This window comes from Oncorhynchus masou, chromosome 31, assembly GCF_036934945.1.
Source record: "Oncorhynchus masou masou isolate Uvic2021 chromosome 31, UVic_Omas_1.1, whole genome shotgun sequence".
Classification (NCBI taxonomy): domain Eukaryota; kingdom Metazoa; phylum Chordata; class Actinopteri; order Salmoniformes; family Salmonidae; genus Oncorhynchus; species Oncorhynchus masou.
The window spans coordinates 75,345,858-75,371,306 of NC_088242.1; the positions used below are offsets into that span (position 1 = coordinate 75,345,858).

The 25,449-nt window shown below is 43.1% G+C and overlaps 1 protein-coding gene across 1 annotated transcript in view; it reads left to right on the forward strand.

Moving 5' to 3' along the window:
* Positions 1-25,449, forward strand: part of LOC135524441 (nuclear pore complex protein Nup93-like) — a 44,872-nt gene that overhangs the window by 12,120 nt on the left and 7,303 nt on the right. Inside the window, exons 2-5 of the mRNA XM_064951976.1 lie at positions 2,831-3,017; positions 4,994-5,111; positions 21,728-21,790; positions 25,021-25,149. Of these exons, the coding sequence (XP_064808048.1) occupies positions 2,839-3,017; positions 4,994-5,111; positions 21,728-21,790; positions 25,021-25,149 (489 nt within the window). The 5' untranslated portion in view covers positions 2,831-2,838. The remainder of the gene's footprint in view (positions 1-2,830; positions 3,018-4,993; positions 5,112-21,727; positions 21,791-25,020; positions 25,150-25,449) is intronic.

Sequence of the window (25,449 nt, forward strand, 5' to 3'; positions counted from 1 at the left end):
GGTCCGTTAAAAGCGCAGAGAGCATCATGAAGAACAAGGAACACACCAGGCAGGTCCGAGATACTGTTGTGAAGAAGTTTAAAGCCGGATTTGGATACAAAAAGATTAGCCGAGCTTTAAACATCCCAAGGAGCACTGTGCAAGCGATAATATTGAAATGGAAGGAGTATCAGACCACTGCAAATCTACCAAGACCTGGCCGTCCCTCTAAACATTCAGCTCATACAAGGAGAAGACTGATCACAGATGCAGCCAAGAGGCCCATGATCACTCTGGATGAACTGCAGAGATCTACAGCTGAGGTGGGAGACTCTGTCCATAGGACAACAATCAGTCGTATATTGCACAAATCTGGCCTTTATGGAAGAGTGGCAAGAAGAAAGCCATTTCTTGAAGATATCCATAAAAAGTGTCATTTAAAGTTTGCCACAAGCCACCTGGGAGACACACCAAACATGTGGAAGAAGGTGCTCTGGTCAGATGAAACCAAAATCGAACTTTTTGGCAACAATGCAAAACGTTATGTTTGGCGTAAAAGCAACACAGCTCATCACCCTGAACACACCATCTCCACTGTCAAACATGGTGGTGGCAGCATCATGGTTTGGGCCCGCTTTTCTTCAGCAGGGACAGGGAAGATGGTTAAAATTGATGGGAAGATGGATGGAGCCAAATACAGGACCATTCTGGAAGACAACCTGATGGAGTCTGCAAAAGACCTGAGACTGGGACGGAGATTTGTCTTCCAACAAGACAATGATCCAAAACATAAAGCAAAATCTACAATGGAATGGTTCAAAAATAAACATATCCAGGTGTTAGAATGGCCAAGTCAAAGTCCAGACCTGAATCCAATCGAGAATCTGTGGAAAGAACTGAAAACTGCTGTTCACAAATGCTCTCCATCCAACCTCACTGAGCTTGAGCTGTTTTGCAAGGAGAAATGGGAAAAAATTTCAGTCTCTCGATGTGCAAAACTGATAGACATACCCCAAGCGACTTACAGCTGTAATCGCTGCAAAAGGTGGCGCTACAAAGTATTAACTTAAGGGGGCTGAATAATTTTGCACGCCCAATTTTTCAGTTTTTGATTTGTTAAAGTTTGAAATATCCAATAAATGTCGTTCCACTTCATGATTGTGTCCCACTTGTTGTTGATTCTTCACAAAAAAATACAGTTTTATATCTTTATGTTTGAAGCCTGAAATGTGGCAAAAGGTCGCAAAGTTCAAGGGGGCCGAATACTTACACAATTCATTGGTACAGTGTCTTGCGAATCTAAATTTGCTGCAACCACCGTCCAATCAACAATAACATTACATGCACTGACATTACGTACTGTGTATTCGGAAAGTATTCTTCCCACATTTTGTTACGTTACAGCCTTATTCTCAAATTGATGGGTGATTAAATATTTTTTCCCATCTTCACACACTACCTCATAACGACAAAGCAAAAACAGGTTTTAAAAATGTTTGCAAATGTATAAAACAATGAAATATTCTATTTACATAACCTGTACTCAGTACTTTGTTGAAGCACCTTTGGCAGCAAGTACAGCCTCGAGTATGACACTACAAGTTTGCCTCACCTGTATTTGGGGAGTTTCTCCCATTCTTCTCTACAGATCCTCTCAAACTCTGTCAGGTTGGATTAGGAGCATCGCTGCACAGCTATTTTCAGGTGTCTCCTGAGATGTTTGATTGGGTTCAAGTCCGGGCTCTGGCTGGGGCACTCAATGACGTTCGGAGACTTGTCCCGAAGCCACTCCCGTGTTGTCTTGGCTGTGTGCTTAGGGTCATTGTCCTGTTGCAAGGGGAACCTTTGCCCCAGTCTGAAGTCCTGAGCGCTCTGGAGCAGGTTTTCATCAAGGATCTCTCTGTACTTTGCTCTGTTCATCTTTCCCTCGATTCTGACTCCCAGTCCCTAGCGCTGAAAACATCCCCACAGCATGATGCTGCCACCAATATGCTTCACCGTAGTGATTGTGTTAGGTTTCCTCCAGACATGACGCTTGGCATTCAGGCCAAAGAGTTCAATCTTGGTTTCATCAGACCAGCGAATCTTGTTTCTCATGGTCTGTGAGTCCTTTAGGTGCCTTTTTGGCAAACTACAAGCAGGCTGTCATGTGCCTTTTACTGAGGAGTGGCTTCCGTTTAGCCACTCTGCCATAAAGGCTTGATTGGTGGAGTACTGAAGAGATGGTTGTCCTTCTGAAAGGTTCTCCTACCTCCACAGAGGAAATCTGGAGCTCTGTCAGAGTGACCATTGGGTTCTTGGTCACCTCCCTGACCAAGGCCCTTCTCCCCCAATTGCTCAGTTTGGCCGGGGGAGCAAGCTCTAGGAAGAGTCTTGGTGGATCCAAACTTTTTCCATTTAAGAATGATGGAGGCCACTGTTTTTGGGGACCTTCAATCCTGCAGGAAATGTGGGCTCCAAGTTGTAGAAACATCTCAAGGATGAACACTGTAAAAACGATGCACCTGAGCTCAATTTATAGTCTCATAGCAAAGTGTCTGAATACTTATGTAAATAATGTATTTCTGTTTTTTATTTTGAAAACATTTGCAAAAATGTCTAAGAACCTGTTTTCAATTTGTCGTCATGGGGAATTGTGTTTAGATTGTTTCGGAACATTTTCTATTTAGTCCATTAGAATAAGGCTGTAACAATGTGGAAAAAGTCTAGGAGTCTTTCCGACTGCACTGTCCGACTGCACTGTAACACACTATCATGTGATTCAATCTGTTAAGGCCATAAAGACTGCATGTAATTTAATCCAGAATAGTCATTGGTTTTTAACCCAGCCATTCTGTCCCTTAACTTCTAGTGGTTGCCATGGAAGCGGAGGGCTTTGGAGAGCTCCTGCAGCAGGCGGAGCAGCTTGCAGCGGAAACTGAGGCTGTGTCTGAGCTTCCCCATGTTGAGAGGAACCTTCAGGAGATCCAGCAGGCTGGAGAGAGGCTACGTTCCCGCACCTTAACCCGAACGTCGCAAGACGCTGCTGACGTAAAAGCGTATGTTCTCTCTTGTGTATCAGTCAGTCACAGATATTTATTTTATTTTAGAGATGACCCACACATTGAAATCATATGTGACGTGTAGGCCAGTTCCCTTTTTCTAGTAATATCTCATTATTTCCCCTGTAATGAATGAGGCTGATGGTAGTAAGATGTTGAAGTCATCTGCACAAAAGCTCATCATTATGATTGGTTATTTTTCAGATGTCAATACATCTGACTGCGTTTGGACTACTTGTAATTACGTGATCTTGTCACTATAGCGTGTGAAATAGAGTGTGAAATAGAGGATAGATATGTTTCATCAGTATTTTGGACACCCAGTTTATTGGAGCTGTTCTGTTATGGGAGATGTCTGTAAGAACTTATTTATGATGGCTGGTTAATGCTGCTCCCCACATTTCACTGGCATATGAAACGCAGTGTAGCTTTGTTATGTTCTGCATTGCAGTGAACTTACTTCATGCTCCTCATGCCCTCTAGAGCAGTGGTTTCCAAACTTTTCATAGTCCTGTACCACCTTTAAACATTGAAACTCCAGCTGCGTACCCCCTCTAGCACCAGAGTTGGCTCACTCTCAAATGTTTTTTTGCCATCATTGTAAGCCTGTCTCGAACACACACACACACACACACACACACTATACGATACATTTATTCAACATAAGAATGAGTTTGAGTTTTTATCACAACCCGGCTCGTGGTAAGTGACAAATAGCTCTTCTAGGACCAGGGCACGAGTAATAATAATCTATCATTTAGCCCTTTTTATTTAGCCATCTTACATATAAAAATGTATTTGTTCATCATAAATTGTTAATAACTCAACACAGGTTAATGAGAAGGGTGTGCTTGAAAGGATGCACATAACTCTGCAATGGGTTGTATTGGAGAGGCTCTCAGTCTTAAATCCTTATCCACAAACAGTCTGTGCTTGTATTTAGTTTTCATGCTAGTGAGGGCCGAGAATCCACTCTCACATAGGTACGTGTTTGCAAAGGGCATCAGTGTCTTAACAGCGCAATTTGCAAAGGCAGGATACTCTTGAGAGCAGCCCTATCCTGATTAAATACAATTTTCACAGAACCGTGTCTCTCAGATATCGGTAAGTGGACTGGAGGCAAGGCATGAAAGGGATAACGAATCCAGTTGTTTGTGTCATCTGTTTTGGGAAAGTACCTGCGTAATTGCTCACCCAACTCTCACTCATGTGCTTCGCTATATCACATTTGACATTGTCTGTAAGCTTGAGTTTATTTGCACACAAAACAATCATACAATGATGGAAATACCTGTGTGTTTTCCTTGTTAATGCAGACAGAGAAGAGCTCCAACTTCTTAATCATAGCCTCAATTTTTTTCCCACACATTGAATATAGTTGTGGAGAGTGAGTCCCTGTAATCCTAGATTCAGATCATTCAGGCGAGGGGAAAAAACATCACCCAGATAGACCAGTCATGTGAGAAACTTGTCATCATGCAAGCGGTTAGACATGCAGTGTACCCATATGGTGTCGGGAGCAACTGCTTGCACGTACGTTACCACTCCACTATGTCTCCCTGTCATGGCTTTTGCACCATCAGTACAGATACAAACATGAGTAGCAGCTACGTTTGGCTACACACAGACCGTTAGTGGAATTCACGCGAGAGAGTAATGGTTAATGTGATTGGATGTTAATTATTTGACTAGGCTACCTGTATTTGACATTGTGTTGTTATTTTGCTGAACATCTAGATGGTTTAATTTTATTTTTGACAGTGAAACTAGGCTACCCAGGCAAAGAAAAAACCTCACCCACATCTATAGCCCCGTTGGAAAATATAAATGAACTGTTTGAAAATGTGACGACAAAAAATAATTACTAAAAGAAAAATGTGAATCACATTTTTATTTGGCGTACCCCAGTTTGGGAATACCTGCTCTAGAGGATACTAAACAAACACAATCTACTCTTCCTCTGTTTCCTGTAGCTCTATCCTCCTGGGTTCCAGAGGCCTGGACATATTCCACATCTCCCAGCGTCTGGAGAGCTTGAGTGCTGCCACCACCTTTGAACCTCTGGAGCCAGTGAAAGACACTGACATCCAGGTATTCATTTCAGACTGTCTCTACGAGTGTGGGGCTAGTTTTACATCCACACCTGTTCTCTGGTATGTCACAACCTTCTCTTCTGCGTTTTTCAGAGGCAAAGGCAGCCGGGCAAGTGATGGTAATGAATGTTTTTGAGTTGGTAATGATGCTTTAGTCAAACTGGCAGTTTCATATCTGGTTCTGTTAATGTCACAGCTGAGGTTTACTGCGTAATGATTTTTTTATGCTAATAGGAAACAAGCTGACGGATTCTGTTGGAGGATCATTGCAGTTTCTTATTTTTGGAAGTATTAGAAATGTGTGTCTAGGAAAAGATGTCGCACGTGGATTGTGTCCAAATCTTTACTCATCATTCTGTATATCAAACCCACTGCCTGAAGTGCTGAGAGTTTGCAATTCAAACGCATGCACAAAAGTTAACCCAACGTCCTTTGATTGGATTTGAATTGTCTTTGGTAGATGTCTCTATGATTTACATGTGGGGGTATCGACCTGTCTCTGGTACAGTTGAAGTCTGAAGTTTATATTCACCTTAGCCAAATACATTTAAACTCACAAAGGATTAAATGTGGGATTAAATGCCAGGAATTAACTTCGTGACTGATGTCTTGAGATGTTGCTTCAAAATATCCACATCATTTTCTTTCCTCATGATGCCATCTATTTTGTGAAGTGCACCAGTCCCTCCTGCAGCAAAGCACCCCCATAACATGATGCTGCCACCCCTGTGCTTCACGGTTGGGATGGTGTTCTTCAGCTTGCAAGCATCCCCCTTTTTCTTCCAAACCTAACAATGGTCATTATGGCCAAACAGTTCTATTTTTGTTTCATCAGACCAGAGGACATTTCTCCAAAAAGTATGATCTTTGTCCCCACATGCAGTTGCAGACTGTAGTCTGGCTTTTTTATGGTGGTTTTACATTTACATTTCACATTTAAGTCATTTAGCAGACGCTCTTATCCAGAGCGACTTACAAATTGGTGAATTCACCTTCTGACATCCAGTGGAACAGCCACTTTACAATAGTGCATCTAAATCATTAAGGGGGGGTGAGAAGGATTACTTATCCTATCCTAGGTATTCCTTGAAGAGGTGGGGTTTCAGGTGTCTCCGGAAGGTGGTGATTGACTCCGCTGTCCTGGCGTCGTGAGGGAGTTTGTTCCACCATTGGGGGGCCAGAGCAGCGAACAGTTTTGACTGGGCTGAGCGGGAACTGTACTTCCTCAGTGGTAGGGAGGCGAGCAGGCCAGAGGTGGATGAACGCAGTGCCCTTGTTTGGGTGTAGGGCCTGATCAGAGCCTGGAGGTACTGCGGTCCCGTTCCCCTCACAGCTCCGTAGGCAAGCACCATGGTCTTGTAGCGGATGCGAGCTTCAACTGGAAGCCAGTGGAGAGAGCGGAGGAGCGGGGTGACGTGAGAGAACTTGGGAAGGTTGAACACCAGACGGGCTGCGGCGTTCTGGATGAGTTGTAGGGGTTTAATGGCACAGGCAGGAGCCCAGCCAACAGCGAGTTGCAGTAATCCAGACGGGAGATGACAAGTGCCTGGATTAGGACCTGCGCCGCTTCCTGTGTGAGGCAGGGTCGCACTCTGCGGATGTTGTAGAGCATGAACCTACAGGAACGGGCCACCGCCATGATGTTGGTTGAGAACGACAGGGTGTTGTCCAGGATCACGCCAAGGTTCTTAGCGCTCTGGGAGGAGGACACAATGGAGTTGTCAACCGTGATGGCGAGATCATGGAACGGGCAGTCCTTCCCCGGGAGGAAGAGCAGCTCCGTCTTGCCGAGGTTCAGCTTGAGGTGGTGATCCGTCATCCACACTGATATGTCTGCCAGACATGCAGAGATGCGATTCGCCACCTGGTCATCTGAAGGGGGAAAGGAGAAGATTAATTGTGTGTCGTCTGCATAGCAATGATAGGAGAGACCATGTGAGGTTATGACAGAGCCAAGTGACTTGGTGTATAGCGAGAATAGGAGAGGGCCTAGAACAGAGCCCTGGGGGACACCAGTGGTGAGAGCGCGTGGCGAGGAGACAGATTCTCGCCACGCCACCTGGTAGGAGCGACCTGTCAGGTAGGACGCAATCCAAGCGTGGGCCGCGCCGGAGATGCCCAACTCGGAGAGGGTGGAGAGGAGGATCTGATGGTTCACAGTATCGAAGGCATCCGATAGGTCTAGAAGGATGAGAGCAGAGGAGAGAGAGTTAGCTTTAGCAGTGCGGAGCGCCTCCGTGATACAGAGAAGAGCAGTCTCAGTTGAATGACTAGTCTTGAAACCTGACTGATTTGGATCAAGAAGGTCATTCTGAGAGAGATAGCGGGAGAGCTGGCCAAGGACGGCACGTTCAAGAGTTTTGGAGAGAAAAGAAAGAAGGGATACTGGTCTGTAGTTGTTGACATCGGAGGGATCGAGTGTAGGTTTTTTCAGAAGGGGTGCAACTCTCGCTCTCTTGAAGACGGAAGGGACGTAGCCAGCGGTCAGGGATGAGTTGATGAGCGAGGTGAGGTAAGGGAGAAGGTCTCCGGAAATGGTCTGGAGAAGGGAGGAGGGGATAGGGTCAAGCGGGCAGGTTGTTGGGCGGCCGGCCGTCACAAGAAGCGAGATTTCATCTGGAGAGAGAGGGGAGAAAGAGGTCAGAGCACAGGGTAGGGCAGTGTGAGCAGAACCAGCGGTGTCGTTTGACTTAGCAAACGAGGATCGGATGTCGTCGACCTTCTTTTCAAAATGGTTGGCGAAGTCATCTGCAGAGAGGGAGGAGGGGGGAGGGGAGGAGGATTCAGGAGGGAGGAGAAGGTGGCAAAGAGCTTCCTAGGGTTAGAGGCAGATGCTTGGAATTTAGAGTGGTAGAAAGTGGCTTTAGCAGCAGAGACAGAGGAGGAAAATGTAGAGAGGAGGGAGTGAAAGGATGCCAGGTCCGCAGGAGGCGAGTTTTCCTCCATTTCCGCTCGGCTGCCCGGAGCTCTGTTCTGTGAGCTCGCAATGAGTCGTCGAGCCACGGAGCGGGAGGGGAGGACCGAGCCGGCCTGGAGGATAGGGGACATAGAGAGTCAAAGGATGCAGAAAGGGAAGAGAGGAGGGTTGAGGAGGCAGAATCAGGAGATAGGTTGGAGAAGGTTTGAGCAGAGGGAAGAGATGATAGGATGGAAGAGGAGAGAGTAGCGGGGGAGAGAGAGCGAAGGTTGGGACGGCGCGATACCATCCGAGTAGGGGCAGTGTGGGAAGTGTTGGATGAGAGCGAGAGGGAAAAGGATACAAGGTAGTGGTCGGAGACTTGGAGGGGAGTTGCAATGAGGTTAGTGGAAGAACAGCATCTAGTAAAGATGAGGTCAAGCGTATTGCCTGCCTTGTGAGTAGGGGGAAGGTGAGAGGGTGAGGTCAAAGAGGAGAGGAGTGGAAAGAAGGAGGCAGAGGAATGAGTCAAAGGTAGACGTGGGGAGGTTAAAGTCGCCCAGGACTGTGAGAGGTGAGCCGTCCTCAGGAAAGGAGCTTATCAAGGCATCAAGCTCATTGATGAACTCTCCGAGGGAACCTGGAGGGCGATAAATGATAAGGATGTTAAGCTTGAAAGGGCTGGTAACTGTGACAGCATGGAATTCAAAGGAGGCGATAGACAGATGGGTAAGGGGAGAAAGAGAGAATGACCACTTGGGAGAGATGAGGATCCCGGTGCCACCACCCCGCTGACCAGAAGCTCTCGGGGTGTGCGAGAACACGTGGGCGGACGAAGAGAGAGCAGTAGGAGTAGCAGTGTTATCTGTGGTGATCCATGTTTCCGTCAGTGCCAAGAAGTCGAGGGACTGGAGGGAGGCATAGGCTGAGATGAACTCTGCCTTGTTGGCGAGATCGGCAGTTCCAGAGGCTACCGGAGACCTGGAACTCCACGTGGGTCGTGCGCGCTGGGACCACCAGATTAGGGTGGCCGCGGCCACGCGGTGTGGAGCGTTTGTATGGTCTGTGCAGAGAGGAGAGAACAGGGATAGATAGACACATAGTTGACAGGCTACAGAAGAGGCTACGCTAATGCAAAGGAGATTGGAATGACAAGTGGACTACACGTCTCGAATGTTCAGAAAGTTAAGCTTACGTAGCAAGAATCTTATTGACTAAAATGATTGAAATGCTACAGTACTGCTGGAGTAGGCTAGCTGGCAGTGGCTGCGTTGTTGACTTTGTAGGCTAGCTGGTAGTGGCTGCGATGTTGACACTACACTAATCAAGTCGTTCCGTCGAGTGTAATAGTTTCTACAGTGCTGCTATTCGGGGGCTAGCTGGCTAGCTAGCAGGTTGATTGCGTTACGTTACCTTAAAAGAACGACAATAGCTGGCTAGCTAACCTAGAAAATCGCTCTAGGCTACACAATTGTCTTAGATACAAAGACGGCTATGTAGCTAGCTAGCTACGATCAAACAAATCAAACCGTTGTACTGTAATAGTTTCTACAGTGCTGCTATTCGGGGGCTAGCTGGCTAGCTACGTTAAAAGAACGACAATAGCTGGCCAGCTAACCTAGAAAATCGCTCTAGACTACACAATTGTCTTAGATACAAAGACGGCTATGTAGCTGGCTAGCTACGATCAAACAAATCAAACCGTTGTACTGTAATGAAGTGAAATGAAAATGTGATACTACCTGTGGAGCGACGCGGAATGTTGACCGGGTAGTTGAAGTTCAATTCGGTAGAGGTTGGCTAGCTGTTGGCTAGCTAGCTAGCAGCATCTCCTACGTTAAGGACGACAAATAGCTGGCTAGCTAACCTCGGTAAATTAAGATAATCACTCTAAGTCTACACACTCTAAACTACACAATTTGGGAGCAGTGGCTTCTTTTTGGAGCAGTGGCTTCTTCCTTGCTGAGCGGCCTTTCAGGTTATGTCTATATAGCACTCGTTTTACTGTGGATATAGATACTTTTGTACCTGTTTCCTCCAGCATCTACACAAGGTCCTTTGCTGTTGTTCTGGGATTGATTTGCACTTTTTTGCACCAAAGTACATTCATCTTTAGGAGACAACACATCTCTTTCCTGAGCGGTATGACGGCTGTTTGGTCCCATGGTGTTTATACTTGCATACAATTGTTTGTACAGATGAACGTGGTATCTTCAGACATTTTGGAAATTGCTCCCAAGGATGAAGCAGACTTGTGGAGGTCTCATTTTTTTTCTGAGGTCTTGGCTGTTTTCTTTTGATTTTCCCATGACATCAACCAAAGAGGCACTGAGTTTGAAGGTTGGCCTTGAAATACATCCTCAGGTACACCTCCAATTGACTCATGATGTCAATTAGCCTATCAGAAGCTTCTATAGCCATGACATCATTTTCTGAATTCTTTTTTTTTTTTTTAAAGGCACAGTCAATTTAGCGTATGTAAACTTCTGACCCACTGGAATTGTGATTTCATTTAAATAATCTGTCTGTAAACAACTGTTGGAAAATGTACTTGAATCATGCAAAAAGTAGATGTCCTAACTGACTTGCCAAAACTATAGTTTGCTAAAACTTCTTCGGGATAGCCCCCTTCCCCCCAATTTTCACCTAAAGGAAATACCCAAATCTAACTGCCTGTAGCTCAGGCCCTGAAGCAAGGATATGCATATTCTTGTTACCATTTAAAAGGAAACACATGGAAGTTTGTGAATTGAATGTAGAAGAATATAACACACTAGATCTGATAGAAGAAAATACAAAGAGTTAACCAAATAGTTTTTTTTTACCACCATCTTTAAAATGCAAGGGAAAGGCCACTGTTATAGCCATCACTCTTGTTGTAATTCCGATAGTGTCCACAAGACGGCAGCAGTGTGTGTGCAAAGTTTCAGATGGATAACTTGGAGTATGAGTGATCCTCAAGACTTTTAGTGTGAAGTCCCCAGGTTCATTTGGGCAAATTGTGAAAAAGACATTCCTATTCCATTTTTCTGCAAGAATATCGTCAAATCTGTTTACTTGGACTTTTAGCTTTTCAAGTATTAGTAGCCATATTATAAGTTCAACATTTGCAAAACAACCAGTTTTCATAACTTCATAACTCTGAATATCCTTATTTTTGTCCAAAATGAAAAGGCATGCTGTCGTACAAGGTTAGTACCTAAATTATACGACATATACATGGTTTCCGGATACTCCCGGGAAGCCCAGCTCATTGGCTATCTAGTTAGCTTTGTTTGACCCGGCTTGGCGCCTAGTTGACAAAGATACATTCGTTCAAGTGATGGCCGCCGGCTTCATCGTTGTGCCATGAAGGTGTCGCTCTCTGACCAAATATGGTGCCCTATAGGATATACTACACCCCTAATGAAATGGTGAAGTCTTGTTACCTTCTAGGACCTGTGAGGAATAGGTACGAATGTGATTTGACTCTTTCAAACAACATTTAGGTTTTCAAAGATTATTTTCTTTGCAAATTGAAAGAGAGGAAATACAAAATCGATCGTGTGTGCTATATGGACCTTTTTAGGAAATACAAATGATTTTATCTAACAAAACGACACTTCATGTTATCTCTGGGACCCTTTGGATGATAACTCAGAGCAAGATTTCAGAATGTAAGTACACATTTCACCTTCAGAGGTGGATTTATCAAACCTATTGCGTTGAAAAAAGTGTTTTGTTGTTCGGAGCTCTCCTCAAACAATATCATGGCATTTTTTTGTAGTAATAGCAACTGTAAATTGGACAGTGCAGTTATATTAACAAGAATTTAAGCTTTCAGCCAATATAAGACACTTATATGTGCTGACGTCTGTTGTTTCTCTAAAATCTGCTATCTTGACATAACTCGTGCATGATTTACAACTGTCCCGTTGACGGAACGCCAATTCTTATTTAACAAGACATTTGTTGTGGTTGAAATACAAATTTTAATGACTCCAACCTATGTGTATGTAAACATGGGGCGGCAGGGTAGCCTAGTGGTTAGAGCGTTGGACTAGTAACCGAAAGGTTGCAAGTTTGAATCCCCGAGCTGACAAGGTACAAATCTGTCGTTCTGTCCCTGAACAGGCAGTTAACCGACTGTTCCTAGGCCGCCGTCATTTAAAATAAGAATTTGTTCTTAACTGACTTGCCTAGTTAAATAAAGGTAAAAATAAAAAATACATCTGACTTCAACTCTAGATGTCTATGTGATTTACATTTGGGGGGTATTGCATTACAATACCCCTCAAATCAGAATTGGCCTAATTCCTCTGCCTTAACCAATGAAAAATAGCCCTTCATTAAATATATCCTAAATAAGAGTCAGTTCTATCACATGATAAATATCTGTGTAATTTAAAATGGGTAAAATATAAATTTGCCTAATTTCTCAGAGCATTTCCAGGAGGAATGATGGTATTAAAAATTGCAGATCAAGATAGTTATTGCTTTCTGAATGTCTGCTCTTAGCCCTGACTCCTAATAATTTAAAAAAAAGTTACATGGACAAATTTGTGGATATTTTCATAATAATCAGGTATCAGAAACAACCATACGCTGAGTATACAACATATTAAGAACACCTCTTTCCCTGACTTCGCTTTCACCTGGTCAGTCTGATTCTTTATTGATGCCATCTGTTAAATCCACTCCAATCAGTGTAAAAGAAGGATTTTGAAGCATTGAGACATGGATTTTGTATGTGTGCTATTCAGAGGGTGAATAGGCAACACAAAAGATTGAAGTGCCTTTGAACGGCGTATGACAGGCGCACTGGTTTGCACAAGTTTTGTGTCAAGAATTGCAACGCTGCTGTTTTTTTCATGCTCAACAGTTTCCTGTCTGTATCATGAATACATTTGGAAACCTGCATCCCTGTAGAACGCTATAGACACCTTGTACAGTCGTGGCCAAAAGTTTTGAGAATGACACAAATGTTAATTTTCACAAAGTCTGCTGCCTCAGTTTGTATGATGGCAATTTGCATATACTCCAGAATGTTATGAAGAGTGATCAGATGAATTGCAAAGTCCCTCTTTGCCATGCAAATGAACTGAATCCCCAAAAAACATTTCCACTGCATTTCAGCCCTGACACAAAGGAACCGCTGACATCATGTCAGTGATTCTCAAGTTAACACAGGTGTGAGTGTTGACGAGGACAAGGCTGGAGATCACTCTGTAATGCTGATTGAGTTCGAATGACAGACTGGAAGCTTCAAAAGGTGGGTGGTGCTTGGAATCATTGTTCTTCCTCTGTCAACCATGGTTACCTGCAAGGAAACACATGCGGTCTTCATTGCTTTGCACAAAAAGGGCTTCACAGGCAAGGATACTGCTGCCAGTAAGATTGCACCTAAATCAACCATTTATCGGATCATTAATAACTTCAAGGAGAGCGGTTCAATTGTTGTGATGAAGGCTTCAGGGTGCCCAAGAAAGTCCAGCAAGCGCCAGGTTCTTCTCCTAAAGTTGATTCAGCTGCGGGATCAGGGCACCACCAGTACAGAGCTTGCTCAGGAATGGCAGCAGGCAGGTGTGAGTGCATCTGCACGCACAGTGAGGCAAAGACTTTTGGAGGGTGGCCTGGTGTCAAGAAGGGCATCAAAGAAGCCACTTCTCTCCAGGAAAAACATCAGGGACAGACTGATATTCTGCAAAAGGTACATGGATTGGAATGCTGAGGACTGTGGTAAAGTCATTTTCTCTGATGAATCCCCTTTTTGATTGTTTGGGGCATTCGGACAAAAGCTTGTCCGGAGAAGACAAGGTGAGTGCTACCATTTGTCCTGTGTCATGCCAACAGTAAAGCATCCTGAGACCATTCATTTGTGGGGTTGCTTCTCAGCCAAGGGAGTGGGCTCATTCACAATTTTTCCTAAGAACACAGTCATGAATAAAGAATGGTACCAACACATCCTCCAAGAGCAACTTCTCCCAACCATCCAGGAACAGTTTGGTGACAAACAATTCATTTTCCCGCATGATAGAGCACCTTGCCATAAGGCAAAAGTGATAACTAAGTGGCTCAGGGAACAAAACATCAATATTTTTGGTCCATGGCCAGGAAACTCCCCAGACCTTAATCCCATTGAGAACTTATGGTCAATCCTCAGGAGGCGGGTGGACAAACATAAACCTACAAATTCTGACAAACTCCAAGCATGGACGTGGCCCAGAAGTTAATTGACAGCATGCCAGGGCGGATTGCAGAGGTCTTGAAAAAGAAGGGTCAACACTGCAAATATTGACTCTTTGCATCAACTTCATGTAATTGTCAATAAAATCTTTGACACTTATGAAATGCTTGTAATTATACTGCAGTATTCCATAGTAACATCTGACAAAAAAATATCTAAAGATACTGAAGCAGCAAACTTTGTGGAAATTAATATTTGTGTCATTCTCAAAACCTTTGGCCACGACTGTAGAGTCCATGTCCCGAAGAATATTTCAACTCAAAATTAGGAATGTGTTCCTAATGTTTGGTGTACTTGTATTTTTACTAGCTATGGAATAACCAATTGATGATCAAGTGGTGCTGTAATCTGTTCAGAACCTAAATGGACACATGCCATATTATAGTGGGTTTCAAACTAGGGCTGGGAATTGCCGGGGACCTCCCAATACAATATTATCACAATACTTTGGCGCTGATACGATTCGTGTTGCTATTCGATGCTGTGAATTTATTGTAATGTTCCAAACATATTGCTCACCATATGTCTGCTGCAGAGGGACGAGAGAGCCTTGAGAACATTTTGTTTTGATCAGTCATGGAAATTAAAGTGCTGAAAACAAATTGGTACCCTACTTCAAAAGAAGTTGGAGAACAAGCTATGAATAGTGCTGAGCGGTTTACTGAAACGTTGGTTATTTTACTTTTTTAAAGAACTCATTGACCAACATCCGTTCAATTATTTGAATTCCATTTTGGAGGTTTTTTTTGTGTGAGCTCATGAGTTTCTCTAGAGATAAATCATATCCAGCCCAAACTGTGTGATGGAGCAGGGAGTTAGTTTCCAACAGGACAATATTCTAGATAGTTTAGCTCATAAAACGTGGTAATTAACTACAATGACCATAATCCCGTGCACATCTACTTGTCCGGTCTGTTTCTTTTACACCTGCTATGGAAAAGAGAAGAATGTGTGATTGTGAGGGGATACAGAGAGCAGCTGTTTCTTCCCGAGGTATCTCGATCTGAAAATACATGATCTAAGTGATTGATAGTTGGTATTCAGCAGTCATAAAAGTATTCCTTATTTACTTCCAAATAGTGATTTTTGTCAGGCAGCAGCTCTGCAGAGATAAGACTTGGAATTAAATGTTAGAGTTATCAAATAATATACACCTGACATTTTTTATTAAAGTAAGGTGAATAAATTGTTACTTAACCTTTTTATTTAAACTAGGCAAGTCACTACTAAGCAGTAATTGGCAGTTACAACCATCATGGGACTTTTTTTAATTGATAGTTTTATTCTGTGTTACAGCATTCAACCCACGTAATGCATAGTGCAAATAATCTAAACCGGAATCGAAAACCGTGATAACAAATCTAACCGAAACTGAACCACCCCACTGAAAAAGCACTAATTGCTCATCACTAGCTATGAAGTTTTGATGCAGTTACAGCCAACTAGTGCAAAAATAATATTACAATATTGTCAAAACAATATGATGTATAATCAAAAATAATATCCCAACATGTAACTGTATGGATTATTTTTCTTCCCCATCACTATTCCAAACCCTGTCCAGTGTCCACCTGTGAGCTGTGGCTGTTTTACAAAAGTCAATATGAGGCATTTTATTTGTTTTTCTTTTGTGTCTACACACTGGCTTTTCCCCATCCTCCATGTGTGCTGATGAATTGCAGCTGGGATGATGTTCCCTGGGTTTTTATGCAAGTCAATGAAATGTGAAATGCCTGCTAATCAGTTAATGGTAGCTCTTACTTTCTGCCAATTGTTACATCAACGGATGATGTTTCTGCAAATCTGAAGCCATTTAGTGGGAACAGTCTGAACTGTCTCAGATGAAGGGAAACAGGAAGAACCTCCAGTCAATGTGCAGTATGTTGAAAAAGAAGATTAGCACCAGTCTATACTGTTATTCCATTGTGTTAGTAGTCACATGTAAAAGCACATGAGAAAATGAGGCTTGAAGACAGAGTACCATCCTCTGGCCACACCCAGACTGTCAAACGTTAACACACAATATTCTCTTTTGCTCTTAACTGGTTTGACCCTACAATATTAATTTTAGCAGTGATTAATAATATTGTTGCTGTATCAAATGCATTGATTAGCCTATTCTAGAAGAGGGTGTGGTCCACACATCAGGAAATGATCATAGAAATTAGGCCTATGACAGGGTTGTGGAGGATGGGAAGGCAGCAGATAGTCAGTGAATGATTGGGGTGTTATATTTCTGTATTGATCGCCTCATTTTTCTGATGAACCCAGTGCTACCTCTCCCACTCATAATCCCCAACCTTACATGTGGTGGGCCGGCCGGATGGAGCCTTGGTTTTACTGGAAGTGCACTTAGCCCTGTTGCAGGATTTAACAAGGCCTTTTTAGCTGGACTCAGTTGAGTGCGTGGGCCAGACACAGTGGGAAGTGGCTGGCCTTCTACTGTTCTGTACTTTTTATCCTCCCCCTCCACTGTGCATACCTTTGCATTCCTGTCCATTTTTTCACATGACCGTTTTCATGGGCGATTAATGGAACATTTATTTAGAAAAACTGTGTGACCTTGCTGTATAAAGCTAGTATTACTCTCACATTACTGGTGTCTCGTGTTAACCTTACGGGCAGGGAGCGTCTGTAGAGTTAAGTCAAGCCACAATAAAAAGCTATTGAAGATTTATCATCAACTGTTGGACAATAAAATTCACTTTTCTTCAAATATCATATGTTACAAACTGTGTGCCTTGATTGCTAAGTAATATTTTATAACTAGTCTATGGATTGCCACCCTTTTCAGCTATTTATTAGTCACGACAATTAGGCTAGTCCAGGAGATGATATTTGTATGTGGTAGCCTATGTGCAGTCAGTGGAACTGAATGGTATTTTCTCTATTGTCTGCACTGCATTCATAGCTTAGTATTTTCAGTAGCCTAGGCACTGGTAATAATATTGTGTGGTATTCTTTACATTGAGTGTGATTTCACTGTGTAGTACTGTATGTTCAAGTGCTCAAAGGGAAGCTTAAGAAGACAAAGGAAATGCTGGATGCTGATGAGGCGTAGCCGCTCTTATCTCTGTGGGTGGCTCACAGAGAGGAATTGGGGTGTGAATGATGTCTGTAGTATATTTGTGTGGTAATGCATATGATTTCCCACATTTAAGTTGAAGGTATGTATATAGCCCACCTTTTTACATTTGTTATATTTGTATGTGTTGAGGCATGGCTCACATCAGTGAGGATGGAGATGAAGAAGGAATGAGAGTGAGAAAGGGGTGATAGACATATCCAAGGGAAAGATACAGAGAAAGAAGAGAATTGACAGAATGTAACTGAAATGAAGATTGAATAGAGGCGAGAAAGGCATGGAAAGAGAACTGGATCACAGTCCAATGATAAAATGGCGAAAAGGAGAAGTGTCTTTCTCTCTTTCCCAGTTTTTCAATTCCATCTTTTTCTGTTCCTGCTTTCTCTCCATCCCCCTCTCTCTCCCTCCCCCATCTTTCTCTGAGAGCAGCTATAGTGATGGCATGTATTCTCTGGACAGTCTGATAAGCGCAGCTGCTGCTACAGCAGACTTTGGTTAAATAGCTTCACATGTGCAGCATGTCTGGTCGGTGCAGCTGTGTACTCTGTATGCCCCCCTGAGAAGCCACTGCACCCTTCTCATTAACTAAACATGACTCCTTAAGAGGATTATTAGCCCAATTTCTGGACAGGATGTCGGAAGCCATCAGCAGAGGGGAGAAAAACCATTACCATAATTGCATTGCGCTAGGGGAGGAGGAAAAGGGGAAGGATGCATAGATGTATAAAAAAAGGAAGAAATGAGTGGCACTGAGAGAAGAGGACGGCAGGGATGCTGGAAAGAAGCAGGCGGCGGGGGAGGATCTGCTGATAGAGAGAGGAAGGCCTGTGAGGTTGAGCAATTACTCCTCCTTGATCTCCCCCCTGCGTCTGAGGGCTGACTTGGTATAGTCCTCCAACAATAAAACAGCCTACAGTAACCCTTCATGTGGCACATCTCTGGGTTCACACCGGTGGCCCACATTGGGTGAGGAAGGTGCAGCGTCTGCGATGCGGGCCTGTCAGAGGATGGTCCGAAAACGCCCCAGAATGGCGCCTGCTCAGTTCTTCAGATGGAGACAGGGCTGTGTGTTTAGTGTCAGGCATAGGTCTGTCTACACCTGGTTACCTGCACCTCTCTCTCCCTGCCTGGCAGGCTGAGCCACAGCATGAGTGAGTATTGCCTCCACACACAGACACTGCGTTTGTACATCTGCTCTGTCTCTGTCACGATCTGTCTGTCACCTTCTCTTTTCTCTATCTCACTCTGTCACCATCTCTGTCTGTGACTATTGGTGATGGTCAGTTATATGAATGCTTATTCTCCACACAGGAAGTGGTGGCATAAGGGTGGGGTTTCATCTCCCCTGCTCCGCTCATTGTCACAGAGTAAATGAAGATGCAGGTTTTCAGCTACTGACCCATCGCACTTTTTTTCTTTGTATCTCTGTGGAACTGCTGAGCATCAGTACATTACGTGCAGAACTAAGAGAAAAGGATGAAACATAGAATTCGACATGTTAATCCAGATGATAGAGAATTGATTTTAAGATGTTCTAGAATGCTTTCTGCGTGTGATGTTGTAACTATGTACATACACAGTAAAATCACTATGATTTGTGAACCTTTAGACTGCTCGTTTGACTGAGCCCTGGGAAGAATTGTATGTATGTGACACGAATCAGCACCGTGATATGGCCCATGTGTTACATGTACATTTATTCCTATGCTGTCCTTTTTTTTCTTGAGTTCTACTTTCGTGAACTATAGTGAATGTTTTCTGTTCTTGCGAAATCGTATGCAGTATATACGCCACACACATTTTGAGGGACAATGCAATTATGTAGGAGAAGGTTCTCGAGTCAGACCAGCTGGCTATATATGTTACATACTGCACATGTGTGTTTGGCTGGATATATGCCATGAATAAAATATCCAGGGAGTTTACAGCTTCTTTGTCCGTTACTCAGGGAGTTTAGAACCTAAATATGAAATGATAGCCTAATGTGTACGGTTTTTAAATAAAAATCAATAAAAAATACGGATAAGTTCCCCCTCCCTTTTGACCCTTCACTTTCTGGAAACCATAGAATGAAACGCATAGCCTAATCTTGGTACTCTGTTATATTCTTCCACATAATGCCAGTTCACTAGGAAATGTATACATTTATTCAGATGTATTCACTGTGTGTCTTGCTGTGTTTGGAGACTTGACCTGAGCTCTCCTAGTATATAAATAGCTCCATTGTCAGCTCTTAGGGTGCAAACTGGGTAGAACCTGTTTCGTTTGGAGAGCAGAATCTCCTGAGGGGGGCGCTCCTTTCTCTGCCACAGACGATGGGAGGACCGAGCACAATGACTGAGCAAGAAATGTAATTGGCAAGATATAGCAGGAAATCTTCCTTTGATTTATCTTTTGAATAGAGGATAGGTACTGCTCTTATTGCTTGCGATACTGAAAAGCCTCAGCCTCCCCCCTCCTCTCGCACTCTCCGCACTGTTCATTTACACTTGTCATTTGACGGTCGGCTGCTGAAGTAATAAGTCAATGATAATTTCTAGCTGTCAGTCAAGATGCGGACTGCTGCCACTCTGATGTCTGGTGATGTGATGGATTGGACAGACTGGGGCGAGGGTTTGAGCCTGTGGGGAAGGTTTGAGCCTGTGGCGAAGGGGGAGGGGCTGAAGCAGGGAGAGCTGAGGTGGGGAGGGCTGGACGGGATGCTGCGTGGTCCGTCCTAGAGATGACAGGTGCCGAGACAGTCTGCAGGAAAAGGCCCATTATCTGAGAGAAGGGGATAGACTACTATATATATCATACTGACACCTGGAAAATACGAAATCCATTAGGCTTCCATTTGCTCTTTTCTTTCTTTTTCGCCAGTTCTACCGTTTTTTTTTTTTTTTTTTTTACATATTTCAATAGTATCTCCTATTGCTGTGCGAGGAAGTGTAAATGTGTGCCATTGTGAATTGCAGGCCTTAATTGCAGACTAAAGTATGACATTACCCTTTTCAGCTTTAAAAATGTCTTGTCTGCATAAAAGGAAATTCCACTCTAAAAGGCATGAGATTGTCTGTCGGTTATTCCTCTGTATCAGATTTATGGAATATGGAAGGCAACGATAGGCTAAATTATCAGATTTTTAAGGCAAATAAATGTCCTCACATTGTAAAAGGGTGTGGCTGGCATTTAGCCTAGTTGTTAAAGCCAGTGTCCACGATCACAGAGAATGGCCGTAGTGAGAGTGACATCCATTGTGCTGACTATCAGGTATCTGTGTCATTGTGGCAAGCTGGTCACCATTGTGGTACCATTCATTCATGGGCTGGAATTTGGTTTCCTAACGATCCGCGATGGCTCTATGGACGATTCAGCGCCACCATTTTTCATATAGTAGGCTATATCTTATTCTTAGCTTCTAATTCCACCCTGGTTTAGATGCATTGACCCCTCAACCACCGCCCTCTTTTACATTGCTGTGTGTCTGGGTGGGTGAGTTTTATTCCCCCCACCCCTCCCTCACCTCTTGTGCTGGCTGGCTGCTTTGTGGCAACGTCCACTACGAGGGCGGTTCTGCCTGTTCTGGGTACAAAATGTTTTCTCTTTCTCTTCGGACATCGGAAGGAGTGGAGGCTGATGTTTCTCTGTACGTGCCAAAGTGTACATTAATTCGCTTACTCTGTGAGATGGTGAGCACAGTCTATGTGCACCTACACAGCTGTGTGCAAATTTGCTCATGAATTAAACCCATGACTAACATGACAAAATAAGATGTCAATTTGAGTTCCTTGTATGTAGGTATTTCAATAGTAATGGCATTTTATTTTATTTTGGTACTGAAAGGTAGGCTTGTTATATCACCATTTTGACCCCTTAAGGAAGTGAGACAGCAGACAGACAAACATTTTAGTCTCTTCAAGATGCATCCATCCGTCTCTTTTATATCATGTTAGTCAGTTGAATGTAGATGCTGATGAATCTCAGCCCACTGTGGAGTTTGTTCCCTAAGGTAGGAAATTGAAGATGGGATGATACGAGGACAAAGGGCCAGGTGCGGTGCGTCTAATCGACTGGTGCTCATCATCAGTCAGGCTTCGTTGAATTAGCTGTAAAATGCCTTGAGATGGGCTCTGGGTTTGTGGGGATGGGATGGAGCATGAAAATGGCTTAACGCTTGACAAGATACGTAACAGGAGTTATTTTTGAGTGGTTAGAATGTCAGGTCAGGAGGAGGCTTCTACGGCTACTAAGAACATGAAGTTGCTATGCCCTGATTGCTGGCCTCTCATTTTTAGCACAGCGTTCATGATGATAGTTCTTCTCCTTAGTTAGCCCTTGCAGCTAGCATTTTGCAGGAGACCTGACTGTGGTCAAGTGGAATATTGGTTAAAGCCATTCTAACCTCCAGCATTTCTGTCTTTCCAGGGCTTTCTGAAGAATGAGAGGGACAATGCGCTGCTCTCTGCAATCGAGGAGTCACGTCGCAGGGTAAGTGGCACTCTCTTGGCTGACTGGTTTGCCATGACCACACCCTCTCTGCACCCCATGTTCACATCTAATAATCCCATTTGGCTTTAACATACCTGGGGCTTCATTTATCAATATTGCATTGAAACTATTCTAAAATACCACTTACGGAAGGAAATTAGATTGTTCGTACACAGAAAAGGTGTGATTTGTCAAACAATCCTATGAGCAACATACGCACACTGGTTGGAGATCTGTTCATAAATACCAATTCTTTGCACAACCTAGGCTATTAGCATTTCGAAACGCCCCTAATTAACCATATAGGCAATCATCCCTTTAAACCTGTGGGAATATACAACGCTGTACCATGAAATAGCCTACAACAGCACAACCCAAAAAAGCTATTAAAAAAAGAACTTTTCCGAGACTGAAATAGAGGTGCTAGTGTCAGAGATTGAATACAACAAAAAGGTTTTATTTCACTCGCCCAGTTGTGGTTTGACCAGTAAAATGTAATAAAGCTACAAAGAGAGGACCATTAGGACCATTCTAAGTTGCTTTACCAATGGCAATATACTTCAAATGAGTAGGCAACACTCGCCAATAAGCCATTCATCCTCAACAGCACCCTCCCGTAGGCTTATAGACCAGCATGGCTGTTTTGCAAAATGAACGAGTTGTGCGTTCCACCTGGCCAACACATTCAGCAACGTTGTATTGTGTATCACGTCACCTGCACATTGAGTGGAAGTGGAAGCCTTTTCTGTTCACATAGTTTTAACTCGTTTTGGGATGGCGCTTTTATGGCGATTATGGGTGCCGTCTATTGCGCCGTTCGTATTTGGTAACCCATTGGCATTGGTGGCAATGAAACCCCTGTTGTGCTGTGGTTTATGGAAATTGTATGTTGCGATTTGTATGTTATTGCATACAAAACATTGGTTCATCAAGGGATGTGAGATGCCGATGGGTAAGCTCCCGCTGAAAAGTGCCCGTTGCCAAAAACCTGAGGGTAGATAACACTTTGATGTTTACCGGACTGGCCTTTCTAAATGGGTTTTAAATCCTCGCAAGGAAATAAGATTGGTTTTGGGAAATGATATCTGATGAGCCAATCTGTCGTTTCTGCAAATATAGTCCTACCTGTTTCTATAAACGCTCACTCTGCGAAATGCAGCGTGTGCTAAATCTTCCAACCGAGCAAAATCAGCCATCTCTCATTCCATTTCCCATTATCTCAATGCCTATAGTATTTCATAAAGTTTAACTTTCATATGTGCCACTAATTTAACAAATGACTGTACTTTATAGGGATTATTATTGTAACAAATGCACTGATATGGTCACAATGAAAATACAATTAACTCTCACATATTTTTTCCACATCCTACGCTTGACAAGCAGTTCCTTTATTCCACCACTGGTCATGGCTATGCGTAAATCTACGCACCGGCTCAAGAAAACGTTCATATTGATAAATCTCACACTCTGCTCTTGTATAGCCAAAGGTTTCCCTCCATGACATCTTGACATACCAAATGTTCTCCTGAATAGGCTATAGTTGCAATCTGTCTCACACTTTTTAATAAAAAGAATTAACCCGTACCCTGTGTTGTCAATCATGACTTGTTCACCTTGTACCAATATAAACCCTTTGCCTATTATCTTTCTAAAACGGTTTCCTCTGCATGAGTTCAGACCAGGTTTAATTAGGAACCGTTCTAATTAGCATCCACTGTCCCGGTGGGATTGAGATAGATAAGGTCTCTGGATTCTAATCGGTTCTTGGCTAAATCTGGACCAGCCATAAATGCAGACCCACTTTAGCGTCACAATCCCATCCCTCCACACACCCAGGCATCACAGGACGTGCGCCAGTTTGAAGAGCCCGCATAGTCCCAGATCTCACTTTTACTGTGTGGGCCCCCAGGATGCCCGAATGGGTGATTGGGGTGTTTATTGTGCACAGATAAAGTGCCTTCAGAAAGTATTCATACCCCTTGACTTATTACACATTTTGTGTTACAGCCTGAATAGAAACGTATTTTGTTTTTGTTTTCTCATTCATCTATACCCAATACCCCATAATGACAAAGTGAAAACATGTTTTTAGAAATGTTGGTACATTTATTGCAAATGAAATACAAAAAAGCAGAACCAGGTTTTCCTCTAGGATTAAGTGGTACTCAGTGATATGTTGTTGGATTTTCCCCAAACATAACGCTTTGTATTCAGGACATGAAGTGAATTTCTTTGTCATATTTTTGTAGTTTTATTTTAGTGCCTTATTGCAAACAGGATGCGTGTTTTGGAATATTTTTATTCTGTACAGGCTTCCTTCTTTTCACTCTTGTCATTTAGGTTAGTATTGTGGAGTAAGTACAATGTTGTTGATCCATCCTCAGAGTTTAAATCAAATCAAATCAAATGGCTGTGATTGGAGAAAACTGTTTTAAGTCACCATTAGCCTCTTGGTGACATCGCTGAGCGGTTTCCTTCCTCTCCGGCAACTGAGTTAGGAATGACGCCTGTATCTTTGTAGTGACAGGGAATATTGATACACCATCCAAAGTGTAATTAATAACTTTGAAATGCTCATATACAATGTCTGCTTTTTTTTTATCCATCTGACAATATGTGCCACCCTTTGCGAGGCATTGGAAACCCTCCCTGGCCTTTGGTTGAATCTGGGTTTGAAATTCACTGCTTGACCAAGGGACCTTAGAATTTTACGTATGTGTGGGGTACAGAGATGAGGTAGTCGTTTAAAAAATCTTGTTAAACACAATTGCACACAGTGAGTCCATGCAACTTATTATGTGACTTGTTAGGCAAGTTTTTACTCCTGAATGTATTTAAGCTTACCATAACAAAAGGGTTGAATACTTTTTGACTCAAGACATTTCAGCTTTTCATTTTTTTATTCATTTGCAATGATATCTAAAAACATAATTACACTTTGACATTATGGATGGGGTATTGTGTGTAGGCCAGTCACACACAATCTCAATTTAACCAATTCAAAATGTGGAATAAATCGAGGGGTGTGAATACTTTCTTCAGAAAGTATATCTCCCATGGTGAGAGTTTTTGCAGCGTTGGCTATTTTAAACAAATCATGTGGTTTCTAACCCATTTATGCAGCCGAGCCTGGTGCTCTCAATTATTTTCAAATTGGTCTGTCCAAATTAAATTGGTTCTCTCTCTCTCTTCGTACTTACGTGTTCTCTTTTCTTGTTCTCTGTCAGACGTTCCTCCTGGCAGAGGAGTACCACCGTGAGTCCATGCTGGTTCAGTGGGAGCAGGTGAAGCAGAGAGTACTGCACACCTTGCTGGGAGCAGGGGAAGATGCTCTGGACTTCAGCCAAGACGTAGAGGTCAGTGTCTCCATCTGATGTTTATCATTGTCCTATAAACCCTATGAACTCCAGTGCATAAAGCACACATCCAGATATAATCTATATACATATAATATATGACTTGACCACATTGGATAAATACGCACTCATCAAAAATGTTAAGTAACACAGATGGATGTTGCGGAATTCAATAGGCCCCTCCCATTTGCAAGATTTTTCCTTAAATATTTTATTTTTCATAAAATAAATGGCAAGCACTCCTGTTTTTAATAATGGATAATGATCCAGCACATTCAGTTTGGGTCTCCCACAATGTTA